The sequence below is a fragment of the Engystomops pustulosus genome, chromosome 5 (assembly GCF_040894005.1).
Source record: "Engystomops pustulosus chromosome 5, aEngPut4.maternal, whole genome shotgun sequence".
NCBI lineage: Eukaryota > Metazoa > Chordata > Amphibia > Anura > Leptodactylidae > Engystomops > Engystomops pustulosus.
In genome coordinates this window covers 41,936,269-41,957,450 of record NC_092415.1, presented here as the reverse complement: position 1 = coordinate 41,957,450, position 21,182 = coordinate 41,936,269, and the positions used below count along the sequence as shown (strand labels likewise).

The 21,182-nt window shown below is 41.0% G+C and overlaps 1 protein-coding gene across 2 annotated transcripts in view; it reads right to left on the bottom strand.

Moving 5' to 3' along the window:
* The window catches only part of PREX2 (phosphatidylinositol-3,4,5-trisphosphate dependent Rac exchange factor 2), a 202,097-nt gene that overhangs the window by 147,131 nt on the left and 33,784 nt on the right, over nt 1–21,182 (bottom strand). For both annotated transcript variants that reach the window (XM_072151744.1, XM_072151745.1), the window contains exons 2-6: nt 15,517–15,588; nt 13,073–13,195; nt 6,680–6,784; nt 4,400–4,501; nt 2,370–2,531 (exon numbers count right to left, since the gene is read on the bottom strand). In XM_072151744.1, the coding sequence (XP_072007845.1) occupies nt 2,370–2,531; nt 4,400–4,501; nt 6,680–6,784; nt 13,073–13,195; nt 15,517–15,588 (564 nt within the window). The remainder of the gene's footprint in view (nt 1–2,369; nt 2,532–4,399; nt 4,502–6,679; nt 6,785–13,072; nt 13,196–15,516; nt 15,589–21,182) is intronic.

Below are 21,182 nucleotides of genomic sequence, written 5' to 3'. Positions count from 1 at the left end.
GCCTGCATCAAGATCCGTGTGGAAAACAACATCAAAACCTAGCCCAATCCTAGAGTAAATCTGAACAGATAAAAATGTATAAGAAGTTTGATACTTTCATGTTTCATGTATCGCTATCTAAAAATGCTTAAAAGCTTTATCAAAAACTGTACATATGACTGGTCTTTAAACATGGACATGTAGAAACCCTACTGGAACAAAAGTTATTATCCCCTTTAGTAAGGTGTGTTGTATCATAAGCAGGTAGGATGATCCATGTCATCTATGGCTCTGTCTATGGGGGGTCCAGTATTGTAGGACCATTCAGATGAGAGCAGGTCACATTACAGCAGATGCTAATGTATAACCGTGTTCATGCCCATAAACCGCCCCGGCACATGTTAGCGATGGGAATTTAAGCCAGGCTTTGATCCTCGCTGATTCTAAAAATAACTTCTTCTATTCCTTGTAAAGCCTTAAAACATTTCCTTCTGGTAGGAAATCACTTTGCTTCTTCAGACGACTTTCTGAAGCCCAAGTGACAAGCAGATGTAGAAGTACTGGAGTCTTATGTGATATAATGCGGAGGGATCATAGTTGTTAGAGGTAACTGCACTAAAAACGTGCAAAGTACATGGTCCAGGAATTCTCCATCCAAATATAGAATATAAAATCAAACTATATACTATGTCAGGGCAGTATACCGCACATACTGAGCAGTCTATATCCAATGAGAATGTGAATATTCACATGTGATAACCTCACTGCTCTGCTCCCTCACCTACTAGTAGTGTTCATATAGATTGTGAGCCCTCAGGGACCAATTCTTCTTTCCACTTGTATCTGTATAATCAGGTTTTGTGTCGAAACACCCCTGCCAATGCATAGGCAAGGCGAATCGCGCCCTCTCCATTTCAGGAGCTGTTAGGCAGACTGATCACCTTTCTGGGAGGTCTCTAAATACTGGAGAACTCAGTAATTGCAGCTGTAGCTACTTCCTGATAAGGCAAGAGTTAACACTATGAGATGTTGCTGGAAGCTGATTGGAGGAGTGCTACCACCTGACCAGGGGAGTATATAAACCCCTGCTGGGCGGAAGCACATGGTCTTAAGTCATGTTCCCCTGAGAGAACCAGATAACATAGTCTGTCTGCGATAGCAAGTGTCCTAATACCAGGAACCATAGGTGCCTCAGGCCCCTGCCTAGAACCTGGGGCAAGTTCGGAGACTTAAGCCCAGAGCTGAGATCCATCACCAGGACTCAGCACCATTTCTACCAGCCCAGTCTGAAGCTACTACCAGGCTGCGTGTAACCTTCCTGGGGACCAGCTCTCCATGACTCTTCCAATTTGTTGCCAAAGTTGCTGTTAATCGTTTGGCCATTGTCTGCTGCTGAATAAAGAACTGTAAGTTGATTTGCACAGAGTTGCCTAATCCCTGGATATGACTGCTTACCACCACGGGCTTCCCCATCCATCACCCGGGGATTCATCCTACTTACACCTCCGGGGTTGCCCTAGGAAGAAACCATTGCATCAGCCTCTCCCTCCATATTTCTTGCAAACACCACCTGATGGGGGCCTGCCAGGCTGTAGGTCAGCCCTCCAGTCCCCATACCAAGCACTGTGACCACAGCGTGCCCAAGGCCGCACTAGCCAGAAGCTTTGGTATTCTGAGCCCCAGCTGCCTCCAGGTCCCAAGAAAAGGCTAGGCTCCGGTGGGGGATGTGGCAGTATCTTCTGTACTTACTACCATTACACATGTATGTGAAACCAGGGGAGAGAGAAAGTGCTATACAGTGCATGTGGACAACAAAACAACATCCGTTTAGCGCATTTAGTGCTTCATCTGGGTGTTGCTATTCTACAGGAAGCTTCATTGTTTACTGCCTGTAAATAAACAACGGTCCCTGGTCATGTGATGTCACACAGGTGCACAGCTCCACCCTCCCCATAACGAACTGTGCACCTGTGACATCACATGGCCATGGACCGGTTTATATGCAGGAACTATAACCTTCCTGTTGCATGACAGCAAGCAGAGATCTAGAAAACTATTAAGAAATGATACAGAAATCATATTGAAAATTGAAGAACTTATGTTCTAAATCAACCTAAAGGTGATGTCTCAGGTTTTTTTTTTTGGGGGGGGGGGATTATTCTAGAAATCAATCACATGCCGATCCTAAGCGTCTGTGGTAAAACAAGCTATTATATATATGTGGGACACTTGTAATACAGATGTACAGTATAGAAGGAACTTTCATATAGAGACCTTGATCTGTTATACTTTGGTGTTAAATAAAAATAGAAAAGTGTGAACCTTTTTGAAAAAAATGTCTGACTTTCTACCTTGTGCGACACTAGTAGTATTATTAGCACATGACTCACCTCCCATCCCTCTATATGACTCTGCCATTCCTCCAGCACTTCTAGTTTTTCCATCTGTCTCTTGGCCTCATTAATGTTGGAGCACACAGCCTTCATTGCTAGTAGAGCCTCCACCACAGACGTGTGATCACTGTGTCTCTTCGGAGTTCTCTTCAGTAACTCCTGTTGGGAAATAAAGAGAACATTAAAGCTACATCTGTAGTGATGACCTTATCTGCACCAAATTCATGTTCTTGTGCTTCAAAATTCCCATATACTGTCTCTAAAGGGACTAATGTAATGTGGAAAATGTTTTCGGACATTGTATTAGTGATGATGGCATATGTGACCTAATCCCAAAAACTATCTCCAGATGCCGACTATATGGGGGGAGATTATGGGAATCTTATTTTACATTGTGTTTTCCGTTCCACACTAGTAAAGAGCGGAGACATTAAAATTCGAGTTCAGGCAAACTAGAATTTTATAAATTCATTCGGTAGGACCCAACCCCCCCCTCATGACACCTGCAATTGGTTTAAGTTTAGATGAGAATTGCGTATGGCAGTGAGCTGATGGAAGCAGGGAAGGGGAGCAGGGGAAAGGTTGATGACAGGTTCCCTTTAGCGCTGGGGGGATAGGTTGAGTCAAGCCCGGGTGTATGAAGTTTGGGGTCTGGTCTGGGGAACACTCAACACTGTTCCTCACCTATTTCTGTATAAAATACATAAAAATAATTTAATCAGGCTCCGACAGAAAAAGATATGCCAGTTGAAGTTTCTAAAAAACTTCAACTGGCAAAAATATTTTTACATGTCAAGTTAGGTCTTGTTTTACCATTTCACAATTCTTAGAGAAAATATGATGCAGAATCCACATGGGCTATGGTCTTTACCGCAAATTTTGGGGAACATTTCAATAGATTTTTTTGAATGCATTTAACATTCCACGTGAACGTACCCCTAGGAAAACAGGTAAATATTAAATGGTAACACAGCAGAAACTTCCCACTTCTCTCGGCTGGTGACAACCAACGGTTGAACAAAATATATTACTTGGATTGTAGATTTCGGTAGAAACCTGAAATTTTTCAGGCACTGATTCAAATCAAATCTTTCTTCAAGAAAATGTTTCAAAATGTCGGCTAACTTATTTTGTTATTCATCCCAGAGTTTAGGGAGAGGGGAGGAGTAAGAGAGAATTTAAAAAACTCATAAACAAGTATCAAGACTAGCTAGGAAATGTAGAAGAGGGATACATATGTATTTGCTGGAGCAACAATGTTTTGGGCTGTTTGGATTTGGAAACTTTTTTAAAAATTCTACAAAATGAACCTTCGATAATCATTTCTAATGCGCAGTTTCGACATGAGACACTATAGCAGTGATGGCAAACCTTTTAGAGCCTGAGTGCCCAAACTTCAACCAAAAGCCACTTATATATGGAAAAGTGCCAGCAAAGCACTAATTTATTGCTGAGGACACAACGCAGTTGAAAGGAGGTCGGCAAATTTGGACTATTGCAGCTTATCTCCAGGGTCCCTATGTACAGGAAGAATTGTTGGGCAAGCATTCTTTGAGCCTTGTCTGGTAAACTCTATTCTGGGGTGATGTCCTGGGTTCCCACAGAGAGGGCTCTGAGTGCCACCTATGGCACCCGTGCCATAGGTTCGCCACCACTGCACTATAGTAACTGCTTTGGCTCAGTAGGTAAGAAAAATGTATCCAGAACCAGGTACATTACAGCTCTTTTTGCACTTCATGGTTCACCATCACCAAGGTAAAGACATTTCAGGATTTTTGCATTACTTTAGGTATTATACCAACAGAACATTGTTCCGTCCAGGAGGCACATATATTAGGAAGCGACATATAAGATGAGACGGCACCACAATGGTCACCGCTAGATAGTAAGCCTTTGTGCCAAGTTCTGCTCGGCATAATACACTGCCTGTTACAAGGAGGGAAGTGATTGCATGAAGGAGATTTACATACATTGAGCTACATGCTTCAGACGTCTCATAACATCCCCTGGCAACCAAACCTACTTACTCTCAATAGAAGCGGGTACTTGCATATTCTCTGTATTGGTGCAACTAAATATCCTTCCAGTGGAACATCTGTGTTTTTCCGTCCGCCGAGAAGCATGCAGTTCTGAAAGCACAAACACATTGGGTTTTTTAGGCAAATCTTCGCCTCCCCATTCACTTTTTCCATGCTGTGATATTAAGCCGTGGGCGTCTGCAATGTGTGCAGGATGCTTTCATGTTTATATGTGGTTTACTGGTCAAACAGCAACTATTTGCTAACAAATGTTAAAAGGAATGTGTTTATCATCTACAAGTACAATAAATGTGCAAAGTTTTACTCGATCCAAAATAAAAAAAGCTAATGTGGCAAAATCGGATCTGTTCTGCAATGACTAAATATCATTTATGTCTATACATGTAGAAAGGACCTATAGTACTGAAGGAGCAACAATTATACAGGTAGAGAAGTATAAGGGCTAAAGCACAAGAACATGGAACACATGGTTGCCGAATTCATGGACTGGGAATTGAGTCCTAGCATCAAAGTCATATATGATGCAACGAGTCCCCGCTCCCCAATAGAATAACCTTTGCTGTGCTGAAATCATGTTTGAGGGGAAGCAGGGACTCCTTGATTTCAGCACTTCCATTCCTAGAACAGTGTTCAGTGGCCACTATGCGCTCTGTGTTTTTTGGACCAACCATATTTGTGTGTTTTAGCCCTAAGACTACAAATGTATCAGCTTTAGCTTTACAAAATCTATGAAGTATGCAGGAATTTTCCAACAAGCAGAATGTTGAAAAACAGACATTTGGTTAAAATAAAAAAAAGAATCAGATTATTGTTACATTTAAAGGAAACCTACCACTTAGTATGGCAGGGGTAAGCTGTAAGTACCGAGCACCAGCTCAGGGTGAGCTGGTGCCGGTACTTACTTTCGTTAGTGTTAAAACCGCGGTATCGCGGTTTTAACACTTTTTAAACTTTAGGGCAGAAGGGGCTTCGGCGCTGCGCGCGACCGTGCGCGCGCAACATCTCCGCTATTTCCTATGGAGGCGCGCGCACGATCGTGCGCACGCAGCGCCGAAGTGTCTTCTGCCCTAAAGTTTAAAAAGTGTTAAAACCGCGATACCGCGGTTTTAACACTAACGAAAGTAAGTACCGGCACCAGCTCACCCTGAGCTGGTGCTCGGTACTTACAGCTTACCCCTGCCATACTAAGTGGTAGGTTTCCTTTAAGGTAAAAAAAAATGGAATACTTTTTAGTCCTGCTTAGTAATACTTGTTTTAGCTGTTTGAATCATTGAACTTTTTTTGCTTATAAGAACTGTGTTAATTCATTCAAGAAATGCAGCAGATGGTTTCCCCAGCAAATCTCTGCTGGACTACTGCAACAACTACATTGCATATGTTCGCCACGATGGACAGGTTACCCCTCCCCTCTTCACAGCGATGCATGGCGCTGTAACACGGGGAAAGATAGGACAGCTTTTTCCAGAGTATGGAGCGGTACGGTCCCATTGCAGCCCTATGGGGGACGTATGTACGCCCCCTACGATCGTGTGAATATAGCCTTACTAAGAACGGTGCAGTCTGTACTATGTGCAGTTTGCCTGTGTAGTGTGCAGGGGGCACCAATTCATGATTTCTGGTGCCCGATCTTCATGAATCTGGCGACCCCTGCACTGCACCGACATAGTACACCAACTTTTTTGGGGTACACCTTTAACGTGGGGCAAACACCTTTAACACACTTCTGTCAGACTTTGCATATTAAATCTATAATATTATAACTATACACTAGGTTACAAAGATTTAGCTGCAAGTAACTGGAATTATTTAGTTTTTAATGCATTTTCTTTTTCAGCCAAAGCCAAATGTGGATCCAGCAGGAAGGAAACGTATAAGTCCTTCCTTAATATTTCCCTTTCCTTTTGGACCCAATCCTGGCTTTGGTTTCCGAAAAGTTATAGTTGAATTTCTTGTACAAAGAATAAAATATTTGTTTATTCACGTAAGTGATAAAACGAAGAGCGAAACTATATGATGAAAAGCAAAGGAAAGGAGAGCAATAAAACACCATCATATTACCTGTCCCAGGAGAAGACATAGAACTGCGGGAACTGAGGGCTGTTACACATTTACTACATCCTCTAAATCATAACCCCCATAACAGGCAGCATTATATTTCCATCCTGCCATAGACTCAAGCGGGAAATACTGCAAATACACTAAGCAAAATGAAATCCGAAAATCAACCCCTGCTCTATCAAACATCGGATCTGGACGAGAGAACCTTACCAGCAGGAATGTCCGCACTGTTCTTATCTTGTTCAGTTCTAGAAGAAGTTTCTGGGCCTTTTCGTGGTTGCTGCAGTATTCATCATATATGCCGAAACGCTCTTTCTACAAAGGATAAGAATATAATAAACAGGTTATAAGAGCATCAATATGTAACACGGTATGGCTCTGATGTATTTAGAAAGCTGGCATATATTGAACTACAGGTAAGCCAATCTATTCTTGGATTCTGTCTACATTTGGCGCACCAAATCAAATCCAAATATTTTCTGATTAACTTCAGGCAAATCTTGTATACAGGATTGTAACATAAATCAAAGGATCTGTTAAAATGTCCATTGATTTCAGTAGACTTTTGATGGATTGTCCATTTGCATCCCGTCTTCTCTTCTATTCTTCCTCATGGGACCCATTACAGTGAGAACGCATAATTAGGAGATGTGAGCTAATATAGATGTATGATAGGGAATCTATTCCTTCTGGAATAGATATACTGGTTTGATCCTAGGCTTCCTAAAAGTCATGTTTGGGCTCCCCGACTTACAAACGACCCCTTCTATCCAAAGGTTCTATGATTACATCCAGTGGATAGATATTTGCCCATGGTCATGTGATGGACACGCAAGTGAACGAGCCCTTATTATCATAGAAAGTAATCAGAGCCGTATGATAATAACAGCTCCGGCACCTGCATGTCCATCACAAGACCATGGACAGATTTCTATCCACTGGAAGTAAACATAGAAGGACAGCAAGCGAAGATCTTGAATATGGTGAGGAATTGATACAGAAGGTACTGGCGTATAAGACTACTTTTTAACCCCTTAAAATAATGGCTACAGTGGGGGGTCGTCTTATACGCCGGATATACGGGGGCCGCACTGTGTGAGGTGTTTTTTTTCCCCGTCAGCGCGTAGAGAGCCGCTTCCTGGGACCGCCGCGCATGCGCGGCAGTCCGCCTCTCACAGTCATTAGAAGAGGCTTAGTACGCGCTGACGGGGCGGCGCGCTGTATGCTAATGCAGCCGCCCTGTCACAGCGGTCGGCGTCACAGAGCTGGGGGTCACAGGCGGCACTTACAGAAGCATGTCGGATCTTCATTAATATCGCAGCTTACAGTTATGATCACCAGGCACTTGCTCTCTTGTTTGTTTTGCAGTTTTAAGCCGACTTTTTTTTCATTTGGGAGAGGGGTAGTCTTATACAGTGAGTATATACCAAATTCTATATTTTTAGGGCAGAAGTTGGGGGTCGTCTTATACGCCCAGTCGTCTTATACGCCGGCATATACGGTATATTGGAAAGTTTTATATCTTTGCATCACACAAACTATATCAATTACTTGCATTATTTAGCATATTTAAAAAAAAAATTTGCAGAAATTACAAGGTTTTGTCTAAACCAGATAAGATTCTGCATCAGATTACTGATGGCCACAAGAAGGTATGCTTGCTTTAAATTGCGGTTTTCCAAGTGGTAGATTTCCTTTATAGGAAACCTACCATGAGGAATTTACCATCAGAAGTAGATCTGATGGTAGATTCCTCCTGGCTGCCCCTGCCCTAATCTGTAATTTAATATTCCTGGAAACTTACTTATTAAAAACATTACTTTAGTAATATGCAAATTAACTGCAAAGGCTACTGGGGCGTGTACTAGCCTGGCCGGACCCTGGGAGCTAAGGCTACTCCACGCCCCAGTAGCCTCTGCAGTTAATTTACATATTACTAAAATAACATTTTAAACAAGTTAGGTTCCAGGGTTATTAAATTACAGATAAAGACAGAGGCAGGCATGAGGAATCTACTATCACATCTACTTCCGATGGTAGACTCCTCATGGTAGGTTTCCTACCTAAAGACTTATCCTGCATGTAACCTGGGGACCACCTGCATTTAATTGACTCCTGTGAGAGGCGTGTAACCACTAAGTATGTTGCCTCTTATCTTATTTTTTGTAACCGTCAACCTTGCTGTCCTGAAGGGGGTGACTTGTGTACAGCAACAAGATTTACCACTCCCAAGGCTTGATAATGTTTGGAAGGATGAAGTGACAAGGAAGGAAGGGGGGACCAGGACCATGATCAAGTGAATGCATGGGAGGCTGAGCGATAGGTGCAATGCAGTAAGTATGGCTAGTCTTCTGCCTTGTACTGGAGCCTCCATTATGAATTTCAGATTTTGTTGAAAAAGACAAGACTGGAGGATTGCACCTCTGGCTAGGTGTACACAAAGTAGCAGTACAACACAATTAATTGGCAGGTTTGCTTTACATTTCTTTATATAGACATCACAAGACACATTACAAGTAGGCTCCACTTTCTTAGCTCAGGTAAAATAGACTTTCTGGAAGATTACAATGCCACCTCTTCATTCATCTCTGTACACCTGCCATGATGCTGAGCTCTCCAGAATGTTTGATGAAATTTGGCAGTAGATAGAAGGTAAATGGCACAACCTCACTGCCAATCCCACTAAGTAAAGTAAGTGCATATTCCAGTAAATGTGCAGATTGTCGTCATGAAACGTGGAAATGCATCCAGTATGAATAAGGAAAGAACACAAACTGCAAATAAAACTTACTCCAAACCAATAGAAGCTGGTGAGTACAAAGAAACACAGTCAGCCATATGCTGGTGATGTACATCAGTTCTGTATGTTATATTTATGTCATTTATTACATTATTACAGAAATATTATAGCTTAGTTTCGAATTGTATTATACTGATTTGCAAATATTAAAAGGTAAATTTCAGAGGGTAAACATCTTACTAAATTAAGTTAAACTGGGGTCCCCATACAATGAGCTCCTGTGTTTCCAATTTCAGACAAACAAAATTGTATTTAAAATATCTCAGACTGCTGTAAAACGCGATACGCCCCTCAACAAACTTCACCCCTCTATTCCAGCCACCACTCTCCGATTCCTGGTCCAGTGATACCAGTGAGGGGAGCATAGCTTTTTATTTCTATACAGCAGGCAATATCATTTATTTAGATGGAACCCCCTTGTAAAGTAGGATGATAATCCAGGCCCACTACCTTACACAGCACTTCAGCTGCTTTCAATCCATCCAAATTCCCATTTTGGAGGGTTGTGCGAGTGTACTTGTAATTGCTGTGTGAGATTGCCACACAAAGTCAAGAAGGAGGAGAGCTGAACATTGAAGTCAAGTTTCCCCACCTCAGTCTGATTCTATGTAGTGATTTCATACAGCAAGTTTTTCGGTACACTGCTACGACCCTCCAAAATGAAAATGGATTGAAAGCAGCTAATATTCTGAGTAAAGTAGAAGACCTAGATTACCATGTTATCCTCTCTTTTCCAAGCTGAAACTCCTAATAAACCCCAAAAATTAGTGAATGAAACATCTCTGCACCTAATATTAGTCTTCTAGGATGTGGTCTTCTTGTGGCAAACTGGTTTGAATAAGGCAATGACGACTGAGAGCCAAATGATAACCTAAACCCACTTATTTATCACAAAGTGCTGACATGGCAATTTAAGCAGCATCTTATTGTTCCTTGCTCTGTCACAGCTTTCAATCATAGCAGCGGCCAGGGGATGTCTATGCAGTAGAAAGAAGGGGGAGAAATAGTCATTATTATTGTAGCTTCCCACCAAGATCAGGAAGAATTTCAGGGCCCAGAGCAGGAGCTCCAATAATAATAATGCTCACTCCAAAACTGCTCAATCCTTCCTCAGGCACTCCAGGATAAGTGCCACCACTGGGATACCATTCTTGTAGGACACAGTGGCCTGTCCGAACTCAGCAGTGGTTGACATCACCCATCAAGGAAACCAGAAGCTTATATCCTTTACAGGTCCTAGTGGTCATGACAATTGCTGCTTGCACGCAACATGAGAAACTTAGATAAAGGGAGCATTATAAATCTGTAGATCTGCCATAAATGGACATGGTGAATATGTTTTTTTGGAAGTTGAATGGGTACCTAGACTTTCAGCTCAAACTGTCATTTTAGTTTTTAGATAGAGCTGAGTAAAATATCCAAGATTTGCAGAAGCTTTATTGAATTTATGAAATAATTCAGGTGCGGTACAACCATATTCAATCCAAACCAGTGTTGCTCCAACACTTGAGAAAGGAAAAGGTTCGCAGCACATCCAGCAAAATAAAAGCACTTTATTCTTCATTCTTTAAAAGATACATCGTGGAGTGTGAGTAGGCACAAGAGACCTACGCGTTTCAGCTTATCTAAGCCTTACTCATGGTATGATAAAAACATGATGACAACAAACATTAAATGCTCTACAAACACCTGATAATCAGGATACGTGTATCCGGTTGGTGTGGGAACAGAAACAGGTAAGACACATCATGGAGTGATCTTACCTGTTCCCGATCCCTATGGATCACTCCATGATGTGTCTTACCTGTTTCTGTTCCCACACCAACCGGATACACGTATCCTGATTATCAGGTGTTTGTAGAGCATTTAATGTTTGTTGTCATCATGTTTTTATCATACCATGAGTAAGGCTTAGATAAGCTGAAACGCGTAGGTCTCTTGTGCCTACTCACACCCCACGATGTATCTTTTAAAGAATGAAGAATAAAGTGCTTTTATTTTGCTGGATGTGCTGCGAACCTTTTCCTTTCTCAAGTGTTGCAAGCTCAGGCCAGAGCCTCACGTGCACTCCAAACATCTGATCTCCACCACCTGGGACAACAGGGTATATGAAACCTCTACCTATTCGGTTTTTTCTCCAGTGTTGCTCCAATTGTCCTGGAAATTGATATTAACTCACTTTAAATGGGGTTTTCAAGAGAAACTCCTATCTTGTTTTTTTTACATTTTTTGCCCTAAGCTCTGGGAAAAATCAGTTATTAGCCACCATTTAAAAAGCTTTGCCCGAAGTGAAGCAGAAAAGATTTGTACTGAATCTACTTATCAACTTACTAGATCTCAACTTACGAACCTGTTACCGTACTCCATACCTTTATAAAGTTATTTAGTTCATAACACATTTTGCCTGAAAATGATAAGTAACAGAAATGCCTATATTTCAGCACTCAAGAAAAAGGCTCGAACTTGGCTTTATGGCTCTCATCTAGTTTCTAAAAAGCTTCAATAACAAGTAGCGTTTAGTAGCATTGAACACTGCTCAATTTAGTTTCACTTCAAAGAATTGTTTTGCTGTATATAAACCTCAAATAACATTAGCAGGATATTTCCTGAAGAAAGCCAAAAGACTAAATCACCAATAGGGAAATACCGGTATTTGTTAAAGGGGTTTTCAACTTATTGACATTGAAGACCAATCCACAGGATCCCCCAACGATCAGCTGAATCTAGCTGCACCACTTAAAGGAAATCTACCATTTGTTTTTCTGCATTGTGAACCAAACATTCCTTGACAATACTCTAGCGACAATGAAACATATCTTGTTTAATCCCTGAGTGGTTTTGCTCAAAAAACAATTATAAAATTCAGGACCTTGAGAAAGCTGAGTGCAGACTGTCTTCCATGCATAAAAGAGCTGATTGAACTGTCCAGACAGGACTAATCAACCGGAGCTGAATCGCTCATTCACAGCAGCTGGTGGATGGTGCAGCAATTGATTACTTCTGCCTGTCAGGGAAAACACAGTGATGACGTATTCTTGGCTTATGCGGGGCAGGACGAGGCTGGAGCAGTGCATAATTAGGGTAAGAGGAGAAGCGCCTGGGCAGCCACAGGAATGACAGTGCCTCATCATATTTTAATAATTGTATTTTCAGCAATGTCACGTGGTTCAGGGATTAAACAAGATATGTTTCTGCATCAGTGTAGCTACAGCATTCTCAAGGTATGTTTGGTTCATAATGCATAAAAGCAAATAGTCGGTTTCCTTTCAAATTATTTGCTCCAACCACTAACCAGGGTAGGGCTGTTCTTCCGGCTTCTTTCTCTGTATTGATCGTGACACTGGTGGTAGCAAGGCTAAATGGTTGCCAGACTTCCACTGATCTTATATTAATGGCCTATCTTACCATATAGGTGTATATCTAGGCAGTAAAGTAGGGTTTGGTTTTTGATACAATCAAATTATTCTTAGCTTAGGTGAACATAAACAGGAAAGGGGTGCATGTTCGAAATTCTTAATTTTGAAAAGGGGATGTAAAGAATGGAAGAGGATGTAAGTGAGGAAGCGTCTGAGGTTTAGGTGAAAGTCATAGGTATGCCATCGTGATAGTCTGTAATTAAAACCAGATTATCGAGATGAATCTACCAAGAACACAAGATGAGCTTACAAACCCCAAGACGATAGTAGTTGGATTCATGCCCCTGTGCTTTATGACTACTACTAGATCAGCATTTTCACATAAAAACAAAGTATTGCAAACATTAAGAATACAGGAGCATGGAATGAAAAGAAAACCCAACTTACAAATCGCAGAAAGCAGATTCCCACATCTTGGTGTGAGTTAGGTTCCGGATGCAGACATTCCTCAATGAGGGCTAGAAAGTCTCTGTGTACCATAAGAATGTCCTCGATGTTGGAGAAAAGCATCTAGAAAGATCAGCATAATATAGATATGTCATTATGTCATTGTAATAATATGCAAGGTGCTTACCAAACATTTCACTACAGTATAATTTAACTTAGAAGTGGGTTTCCAGGAGTTTGGTAAAACCCCCCCAAGTGAACTTATACTACTTGGCTCCTGGTTCCATCATTGTGGGATTCATCGGTTCCTTAAAACCCCAGCCTGGGGCAAAAAGTGTTGCAGTCATGGAATTAGTTGCGGCCGGCCAATGCCACACGTGTCCCATAACTCCTGACACTTCCACCCCAGCTAGGAATGCCGTGAAACCAACTACCAATGTGACGCTGCAACCCAAAAATGGAGCAGGGTAAAATTAATTTCTCATATTTGAATTGTTCACAGAAAACTTCACAGAATTCCTGAAAATCCATTGTCATTCTTTTAATTCTATATTGAATCCCATCAAACAGGAACTAACAGTCCCATCTAATCATATTAAAAAAAGAACTTAGTAGCACACAGTATAAGGAAAGGTTCACACTGGCGTCTCTGTTGCATGCTGTTTCCGTTTAGCTTCCATTCTTTGTTTGCATACGTTTTTTTACTGTTTAACATTGGTTAAAATTGTTTATTTTTGTGGATCCCTTTTAGTGAGCTCTTAGATATCACCCTTCTACGTTACGGTATATGGTGTTTTCTATATATCTTGCTTCTATAGGGCTGGGTTTTGCTTGATCTGTACTTAATATCCCCTGTGAGTCTTTATTTTCCCTGAGGACACAAATAGTTCTGGACTGTATTGTGCATGGATCCTTTTTATCAGAATTTGTCTAAAAATCCACCGCAATATCCTAAATATTTCTCCCCCCGGAGTTCTGCTTATGTGTCTGTGCTGGATATATAGCACTGTAGAGGCTCTATCACAATCAGATAAAAAGATGAATGCTCGGAGAGCTAAAATTTATACCGCTCGAAGTTGGCGAATGTTTGCACAATGTATTATCTGCGGAGGGCAGGGAGCACTGCAATGAATACCAAGTAAAGACTGCTTTTTAGGAGAAAAAGTAACAATAAAAACTCTCTAAAGCCATTATTAAAGTTGTAGATTATAGCTTGGAGTTCTGGGTAATTGGATGATTACAGAAAGGAATATAAAACTTCTCTATAGATAGAAAACACCCAAAGTGTCAAAACAAAGTGTATAACACATATACATTAATATTGTATATAAGGCGAGTTTTTCAGCACAAAAAATGTGCTAAAAAAAACTAACTCAGCTTATACACAAGTCCAGGTCCACTTGCTGACATTATAGTGTGTGCGCCTGGGGGCAGGGGGCTGGATAGCTATATACTAGAGGGCATGGGCTTGATGGCTACATACTGGGGACATGGGAGGGCTCGCTATATACAGCGGGAAGGGGACTTGCTAGCTATATACTGGGTGGAGGCGGTGACCAATGCATTTCCCACCCTAGGCTTATACTCAATTCAACAGGTTTTCCCTGTTTTATTGTGTTAAAATTAAGTACCTTGGCTTATACTAGGGTCGGCTTATTCGCGGGTATATACAGTATTTAGTAAATTTATGGAAAATTGAGAAAAAGTTTTATTGTTGGGCTGAATTGTTCTACTGAAAATAGTATCTCCTCCTTTCAGGTGGTATATTTATTGCCATTAAGCCATGGCAAGAGGTGTAATCTTACCTTTGTATTGTTAGTAACAGCAGGACCATAAAAATTGTATTAATATTCCAGGGATGTAACAGGAGTGCTAGGTGGTCTTCTCACACTACTGTGCTGTGAAATTCCAAATTGAACATCTGCACAGCCCCTCCCCTCTGCTCTGAGTAAAAGTGGCTTCTGGTTTAATACTACAGCAGTCACACAGGGGGGAGGAGCTGTGTAAGGAAACACCCCCAGGGCACTTGGAGAGGCTACAATCCTGGAATATAAATACATTTTTACAGCTCTACTGCTACTAATTACAAACACAAGATATGATTAAACAACTCTCCTGAGCTGTTACCCAACATTGTCTGCTCTTTGGATGCCAAAAACTGTGGATAGATTTAAGAAAAAAAGGGAATAAACAAATCCCATCTCTAACTAAACCAACGGGGAAAAAAAACATGCAGAACAGGAGTTTCTCAGTTTGGGTTAATTTTCTTGTAACCGTGAAGAATTTAGTGATATTTTAAGACAAGTCTGGGATACCTGTTTAGGGTTGATGTCTAAACGTGTCAGGACTCTTGTTTTGTTCTACCATATAAACCCATTAGTGGAGTCAAAACACATCCACATGTCCTCAAAATAGAAAGCAACTTCAAGAATTTCAGGACTAACCTTTACGGTTTCCTCTGTGACATTTTTATCAGATTTTGAAGCAGCATATTGCATCATTCGGTGGAAGAACGCCTAGGAAAAAGAGAGACATGTCTCGTTAGAAACTGTGTCTTGTTACCTGAAAGGAAAACATAACACGGTTGTGAAGCATTAAAGTTCTCCCAGATGTCCTAATAATAGTGCAAAAGACTAAGCCGGTCTCCAACTAAACCGGAAACCCAGATCTTCTCGACAACAGGCAGTATATTAGATACTTTATTTAGAAAGGTAAGAAAATGTTGGCCAGTCTTACATGATGAGTCCATGTACGGTAACCACTGCAAGCCCCAACGTGTTGTATGGTCAACCAGATCTACTACCAGGATGAAGGATTGTAACCCAAGCCCACTGACATACTGGTGTCTGCCCCGTCCAACAGGATCTGCTCTTCGCTAAGCTTTTTGAACCTTGTTTTTAAGAAAAAAAAAAAGACTTTCAACATTATGCAAATGAGTCTGAGGGACTCCATTAACATCTCCACTCCAGCCTAATTTGCATAATTTTAAAAGCCTTTAAAAAAAAACAGGGCATAAGAAGTTAAAAGAAGAGCAGATCTTGCTGGAGGTGGCACACACCAGTATGTAAGTGTGCTTGGTTTGCAATCCTGCATCCTTGTGGTAGATGTCCTTTAAGTATTTTTTAAAGGGGTTGTCAACTTTCAGCAAATAATTAATATTGTTTGACTAATGAAAAATTATACAATTTCTCAATGTACTTTCTGTATCAATTCTTCTTGGTTTTCTAGATCTCCACTCGCTGTCCTTCTATAGGAAGCTTTATAATCTAATTCTACTGGATAGAAATCTGTCCATGGTCATATAATGTCACACAGGTGCAAGGCTCATTAGATCACAGAGTGTCATCAGACTTATGTGATAATAATGGCTTGTGCACCCAGTGGACAACCCCTTTAAATGCACTATTGTTTATTGCATAGTAGTGAAATTAATTTGTACAGATTTATATTTACTTTTTATTGTGGTAGCATAAGACTGCGCCAGTATTAATACAATATCATCTACATTTATACATTTATTTTTTATACCCTGTCCTGTATTACCCAGGAAGTATTTGAACACAGCGGGGCGGATTTACTTACCTGGTCCTGTCGCGATCCCGCGGTGCGTTGTCCGACGAGGATCCGGCGCAATTCACTAAGGCTGTGCATCCAATTTCCTGCAGGTGTCGCTTCCGCGCCGAGGGCCGCCGGAGTTAACGTTCTTCTTCCTGGTGCATGAGAGTGTGTGATCTTGCGACACATTTTGTTTTTTAAATTCTGCGTTTTTTCCGAATCCACTTGTCTGAATGTCTGACGGCCACCCCCCACCCCCCATTTCTGTCACATGCAAGCAGGCGTCGATGCGCCACAATCCAATCATGTGCACCAGAAACCTGGGGCAATTCGGCGCAAAACAGAAATATTCTGGAAAATTCGAAAGAATTGCGGTCCGTGGACCCTTAGTAAATGTGCCCCAGTTTATTTTTATCTCCTACCCTGCTTCTAATTAAATGGCCATATGTTGAATAACCAACCATCTGAAATATGACTGTCCACTGAGCGGTGGGCATGATGGCGGAGAGTTGGCCAGCATGGAGCTTTACAGTCCCTGTGCCTGCGCACTTATGCAGCCGGCGAACTTTCATATGTGGAAAGTCGCCGGCTCTGTTTATTTCTAGGCCAGGCATGGCATGTCGTAGAGATAAACTCTGCACAGGACCCTTCCCGATACATGAAGTGTTCATCTAGATCAAGGAATATCCCTCTTATTGAAAGCTGGAACTATCCAACTTAAAAGACATCTACCACCATGGTCAAGTATTATACACCAAGCACACTTACATACTGGTGTGTGCCCCATCTGGCAAATCCATTCTTCTTTTAGCTTTATATGTCCTTGTCTTAACAAAAAAGGCTTCACAAATTATGCAAACGAGCCCAAGGGGCTCATGGCTTAGGACCCTTAGGCATATTTGAATAATTTGTAAAGCCTTTTTTTTGTAAAAAGAAGAAGATAAGAAGCTAAAAGAATAGCAGATCCTGCCAGAGAGTGCACACACCAGTATGTTACTGTGCCTGGTTTACAATCCTTCATCCTGGTGGTAAATGTTCTTTAATGAATTCCACAAACTATCCTAATAGAAAATGTTCCTGCTTCTCAGAAAAGGATGACCTTACATTGAATGGTTCTGTGGTACCTCCCGTTCCAGCTAGGAATGTTCCCAAAAGTCTGTATACCATTCTTTTTACTTTACCTGGGAATATCGTATAGATTTTAGTGTTGGATTTCAGGGAGTGTTTTTCATTAAACACATATGAAATACTGTCAGCAGACATACTAGACCTGGTAGATGTGGTTTTAATAACTTCTATATTATATTAAACATGAGGCAGAGCTCCATGTATATATCACATTGTTTTGTGCTATTTGCTCCTTCCAGTTATTACTTTCATAATACAGGTCATTGGTTCAGCCGCATTGTTAAGGGAAAAACATATAAATTGCCGGCATGTGAATGATTTGTGGGAATATTAAGGCTTGTGTATGCAAAAGTGACCTGCAGTCAATCATGAGCTGCAATTTTTCATAGCAAGTTTGCAACATGTCATTGTCAATAGGCAGCCAGGGGGAATGGGAAATACGGATCTTATTTACAAACCAATATTTTAGAAATTGTGAATTGGTTAATGTAAAGGATATGTACCATGTCCTTTCATGCATTATGAACCAAACATACCTTGAGAATGCTGTAGCGAAACACTGAAGCAAAAACATATCTTGTTTATTCCCTGAATTGAGTGGTTTTACTGAAAAAACAATTATAAAATTATCATAATGAAGTTTTGTCGCTCCTGTCTCCTCACCCTAATTATGCACTGCTCCAGCCTTGTCCTGTCCAGCATAATGCTGAGAATAGGTAATCAGTGTGTTGTCCCTGACAAGCTAAAGTAATCAATCGCAGCACCAACCACCAGTGTATGAGTCATCCAGCTCAGGTTGATTAGTCCTGTCTGGACATTTCAGGCAACTCTTTTATGTACTGAAGCCAGGCTGCACCCAGTTTTCCCAAGGTCCTAAATTTAGTTTTTTTAAGCAAAACCACTCAGTTCAGGGATTAAACAAGATATGTTTCTGCATCAGTGTAGCTACAGCATTCTCAATGTATGTTTGATTCACAATTCATAAAAACCAATGGTAGATTTCATTTAATATGTGCAATGAAGCCTTTTATTATATCTTTAATTTATAGGTTTTATAGGTCAAACACATCAAAACAGCGCTGTCTACTGTTTTGATGTGTATATATTGATCCTTCTGGAATATACTGGTTGGGTTTCCAGAATGCAAAAAGAAAAACCTCTTTCCTGAATAACTGCTCTGGTTTGAAACCAAGAGCCTTCTTCGTCCACCATCTAGAATAGATAAAATCAAATGTAGCTCTTCAGGATTACGTGACTCAAATAGCACTTGCAGAGCTGCAGCCTTCAATCATACACAAAGGCATGATTCAACAGTTGTCAGTGGCTTCCGCCTAGCCCCATCAACAAACCTACAAGCTCCAAACTGCTGAAAGATTATCTTATAAGTTTAATTTCAGGAGAATACATAGAAACTTGGGACACCCGGGGACAGACAGGGGGTCATTTATCATAGTGATGTCTCTCACTCTGTTGTTGTTTCTTTTATGTCTTTTTTGGTGATCATTTATCGTAAGGGTGTTTTTTTGCTATGTTAAATGTGTTCAATCTCATGTTTAGTTTTATTTTCAAGTTGGCCCAATTTGCACCTTTTTATGTAAAAAATCTTGCAAGGTTTTGCTGGCATAGATTTTTGCTTATTTTTGACGTAATTCAGCTGTTTGCACCCACAAAAAGGCTCACTTGAAGAGAAGACACATCTTCTCTGTTTAGATAAATAGGGTAGACCTAACACAGAAAGCAACTTTTCCCATTTTGGAATAGGCACAAAAAGGTTGAAATCAACCTTATAGTCCAGTGCGCCTTATATATGAACCATACTTACAGACAACAGCTGCCTGGAACTGTGCACAGGTCTGCCACCTGCTGGTCATTCATCCTTATAATAAGGTGCGTCTTATAATCCGGTGCGCCTTATATATGAACCTAGAGTTTTCAGTAGGCATTTATTGATGGTGTGCCTTATAATCCGAAAAATATGGTAATAGCCACATAGAAATAAAGATCATCAGCACAATACAAGTCCTTCTTAATGTCCATTAGCACCGTATGAGCTCCATGAGACTAATCCTAAGAAACTAAGATTTTACTTTCATTGATTTGACTCAAAACCAGTGAATGTTTGTCTTCTTTTAGGAGGACTTTTATATCTGTAGGGAAGTCAATGTCCTCCTATTACAATTCATACTGATTCCAATATCCAATAGGAATAACATACGGCTCATTTATTAATTCTACTAGTGTCAATTACGGAGATAATGCACTGTACAGTCCTTACTATGTATCCAGCATTAGGACACGAATGGACAAACTGCATTATGTTATTATATGGGAAATTGATTTAGGATTCTGACAGTTCAATTTGGGAAGCAATTCTGAGGAAATATAAAGATTCGTGTTAGAAGAATCTAATACATTTGATCAATTGACGCAATAATTATAAACCATCTCTTTGAAAAATATTTGCGGGGCAGTGTCCTCCAGTAATATGTTACATGTTCCTAATTTAGAAAGTCAGATATATGAGCTCATCTTCTCTCCTTATTTCCAATACTTAGAGAGTAGCAGCGTCTTCCGGAGCTTTTCTTTTCAGCCTCGACTAACACAGCTGCCAACACCAATATTTCCATATCGCTTCATTTTACTAAATCATAATTTAATTCTCAGTTTTCCCTTCGCAGTAATTGGTGCAGCCGTCATTGTGACATAACTGAACTGCAAGTTCCAATACAATCAGAACAAATTATGTCGAAATAAACAATAGGAAAAATATATTATTGAAAAAGACAGGCTATACCGTCATTGGGATGATAATGGGGGTCTGTGTGCTGAAGTTTTCAATGCGTTTTTCACACGCAGATAACACGCGTGAAAAGGACTCAGGACTGAGGTTTATCTTTTTTATGGCAATTGATCAGTGAAAAACACATTGCACTTGCATTGGACCGCCATGTGTCTCAGAGTGCGATCCGTTTTTGATGCATCTCCATAGACTTGTATGTTGCTTTTTTTTAAAAAAAAGTGCACGTGTTTGCATGAAAAATAAAGCAAGCCTGAAAGAACCTATTGATTACAATGGGTCAGAGTCCAATGCAAGTTCTATTGCAACATCCCCCACCGGGGCCTAACCTTTTCTCGGGGCCTGGAGTCAGACGGGGCCCGCAGTACCTGAGTGGCTGGCGGTTGCGGCCTAGGCACGCTAGTGTCACGGTGCTTGGTATGGGGAACCGGAGGGCTGTCCTACAGCCTGGCAGCTCTCCAGCAGGGTGGTGTTGACAAGAAATGATGAGGGAGAGGCTGCTATAGCGGTTCTCCCTGGGGCCACCCTTTGTTGTCTAGAGTATGGGTCTCTGTGTGGTGGACAGGGTGCCTGTGATGATGGCAGCCGTAGTAGCAGGGACCAGACGGAGGCAGAGGTTGAACAAAAACA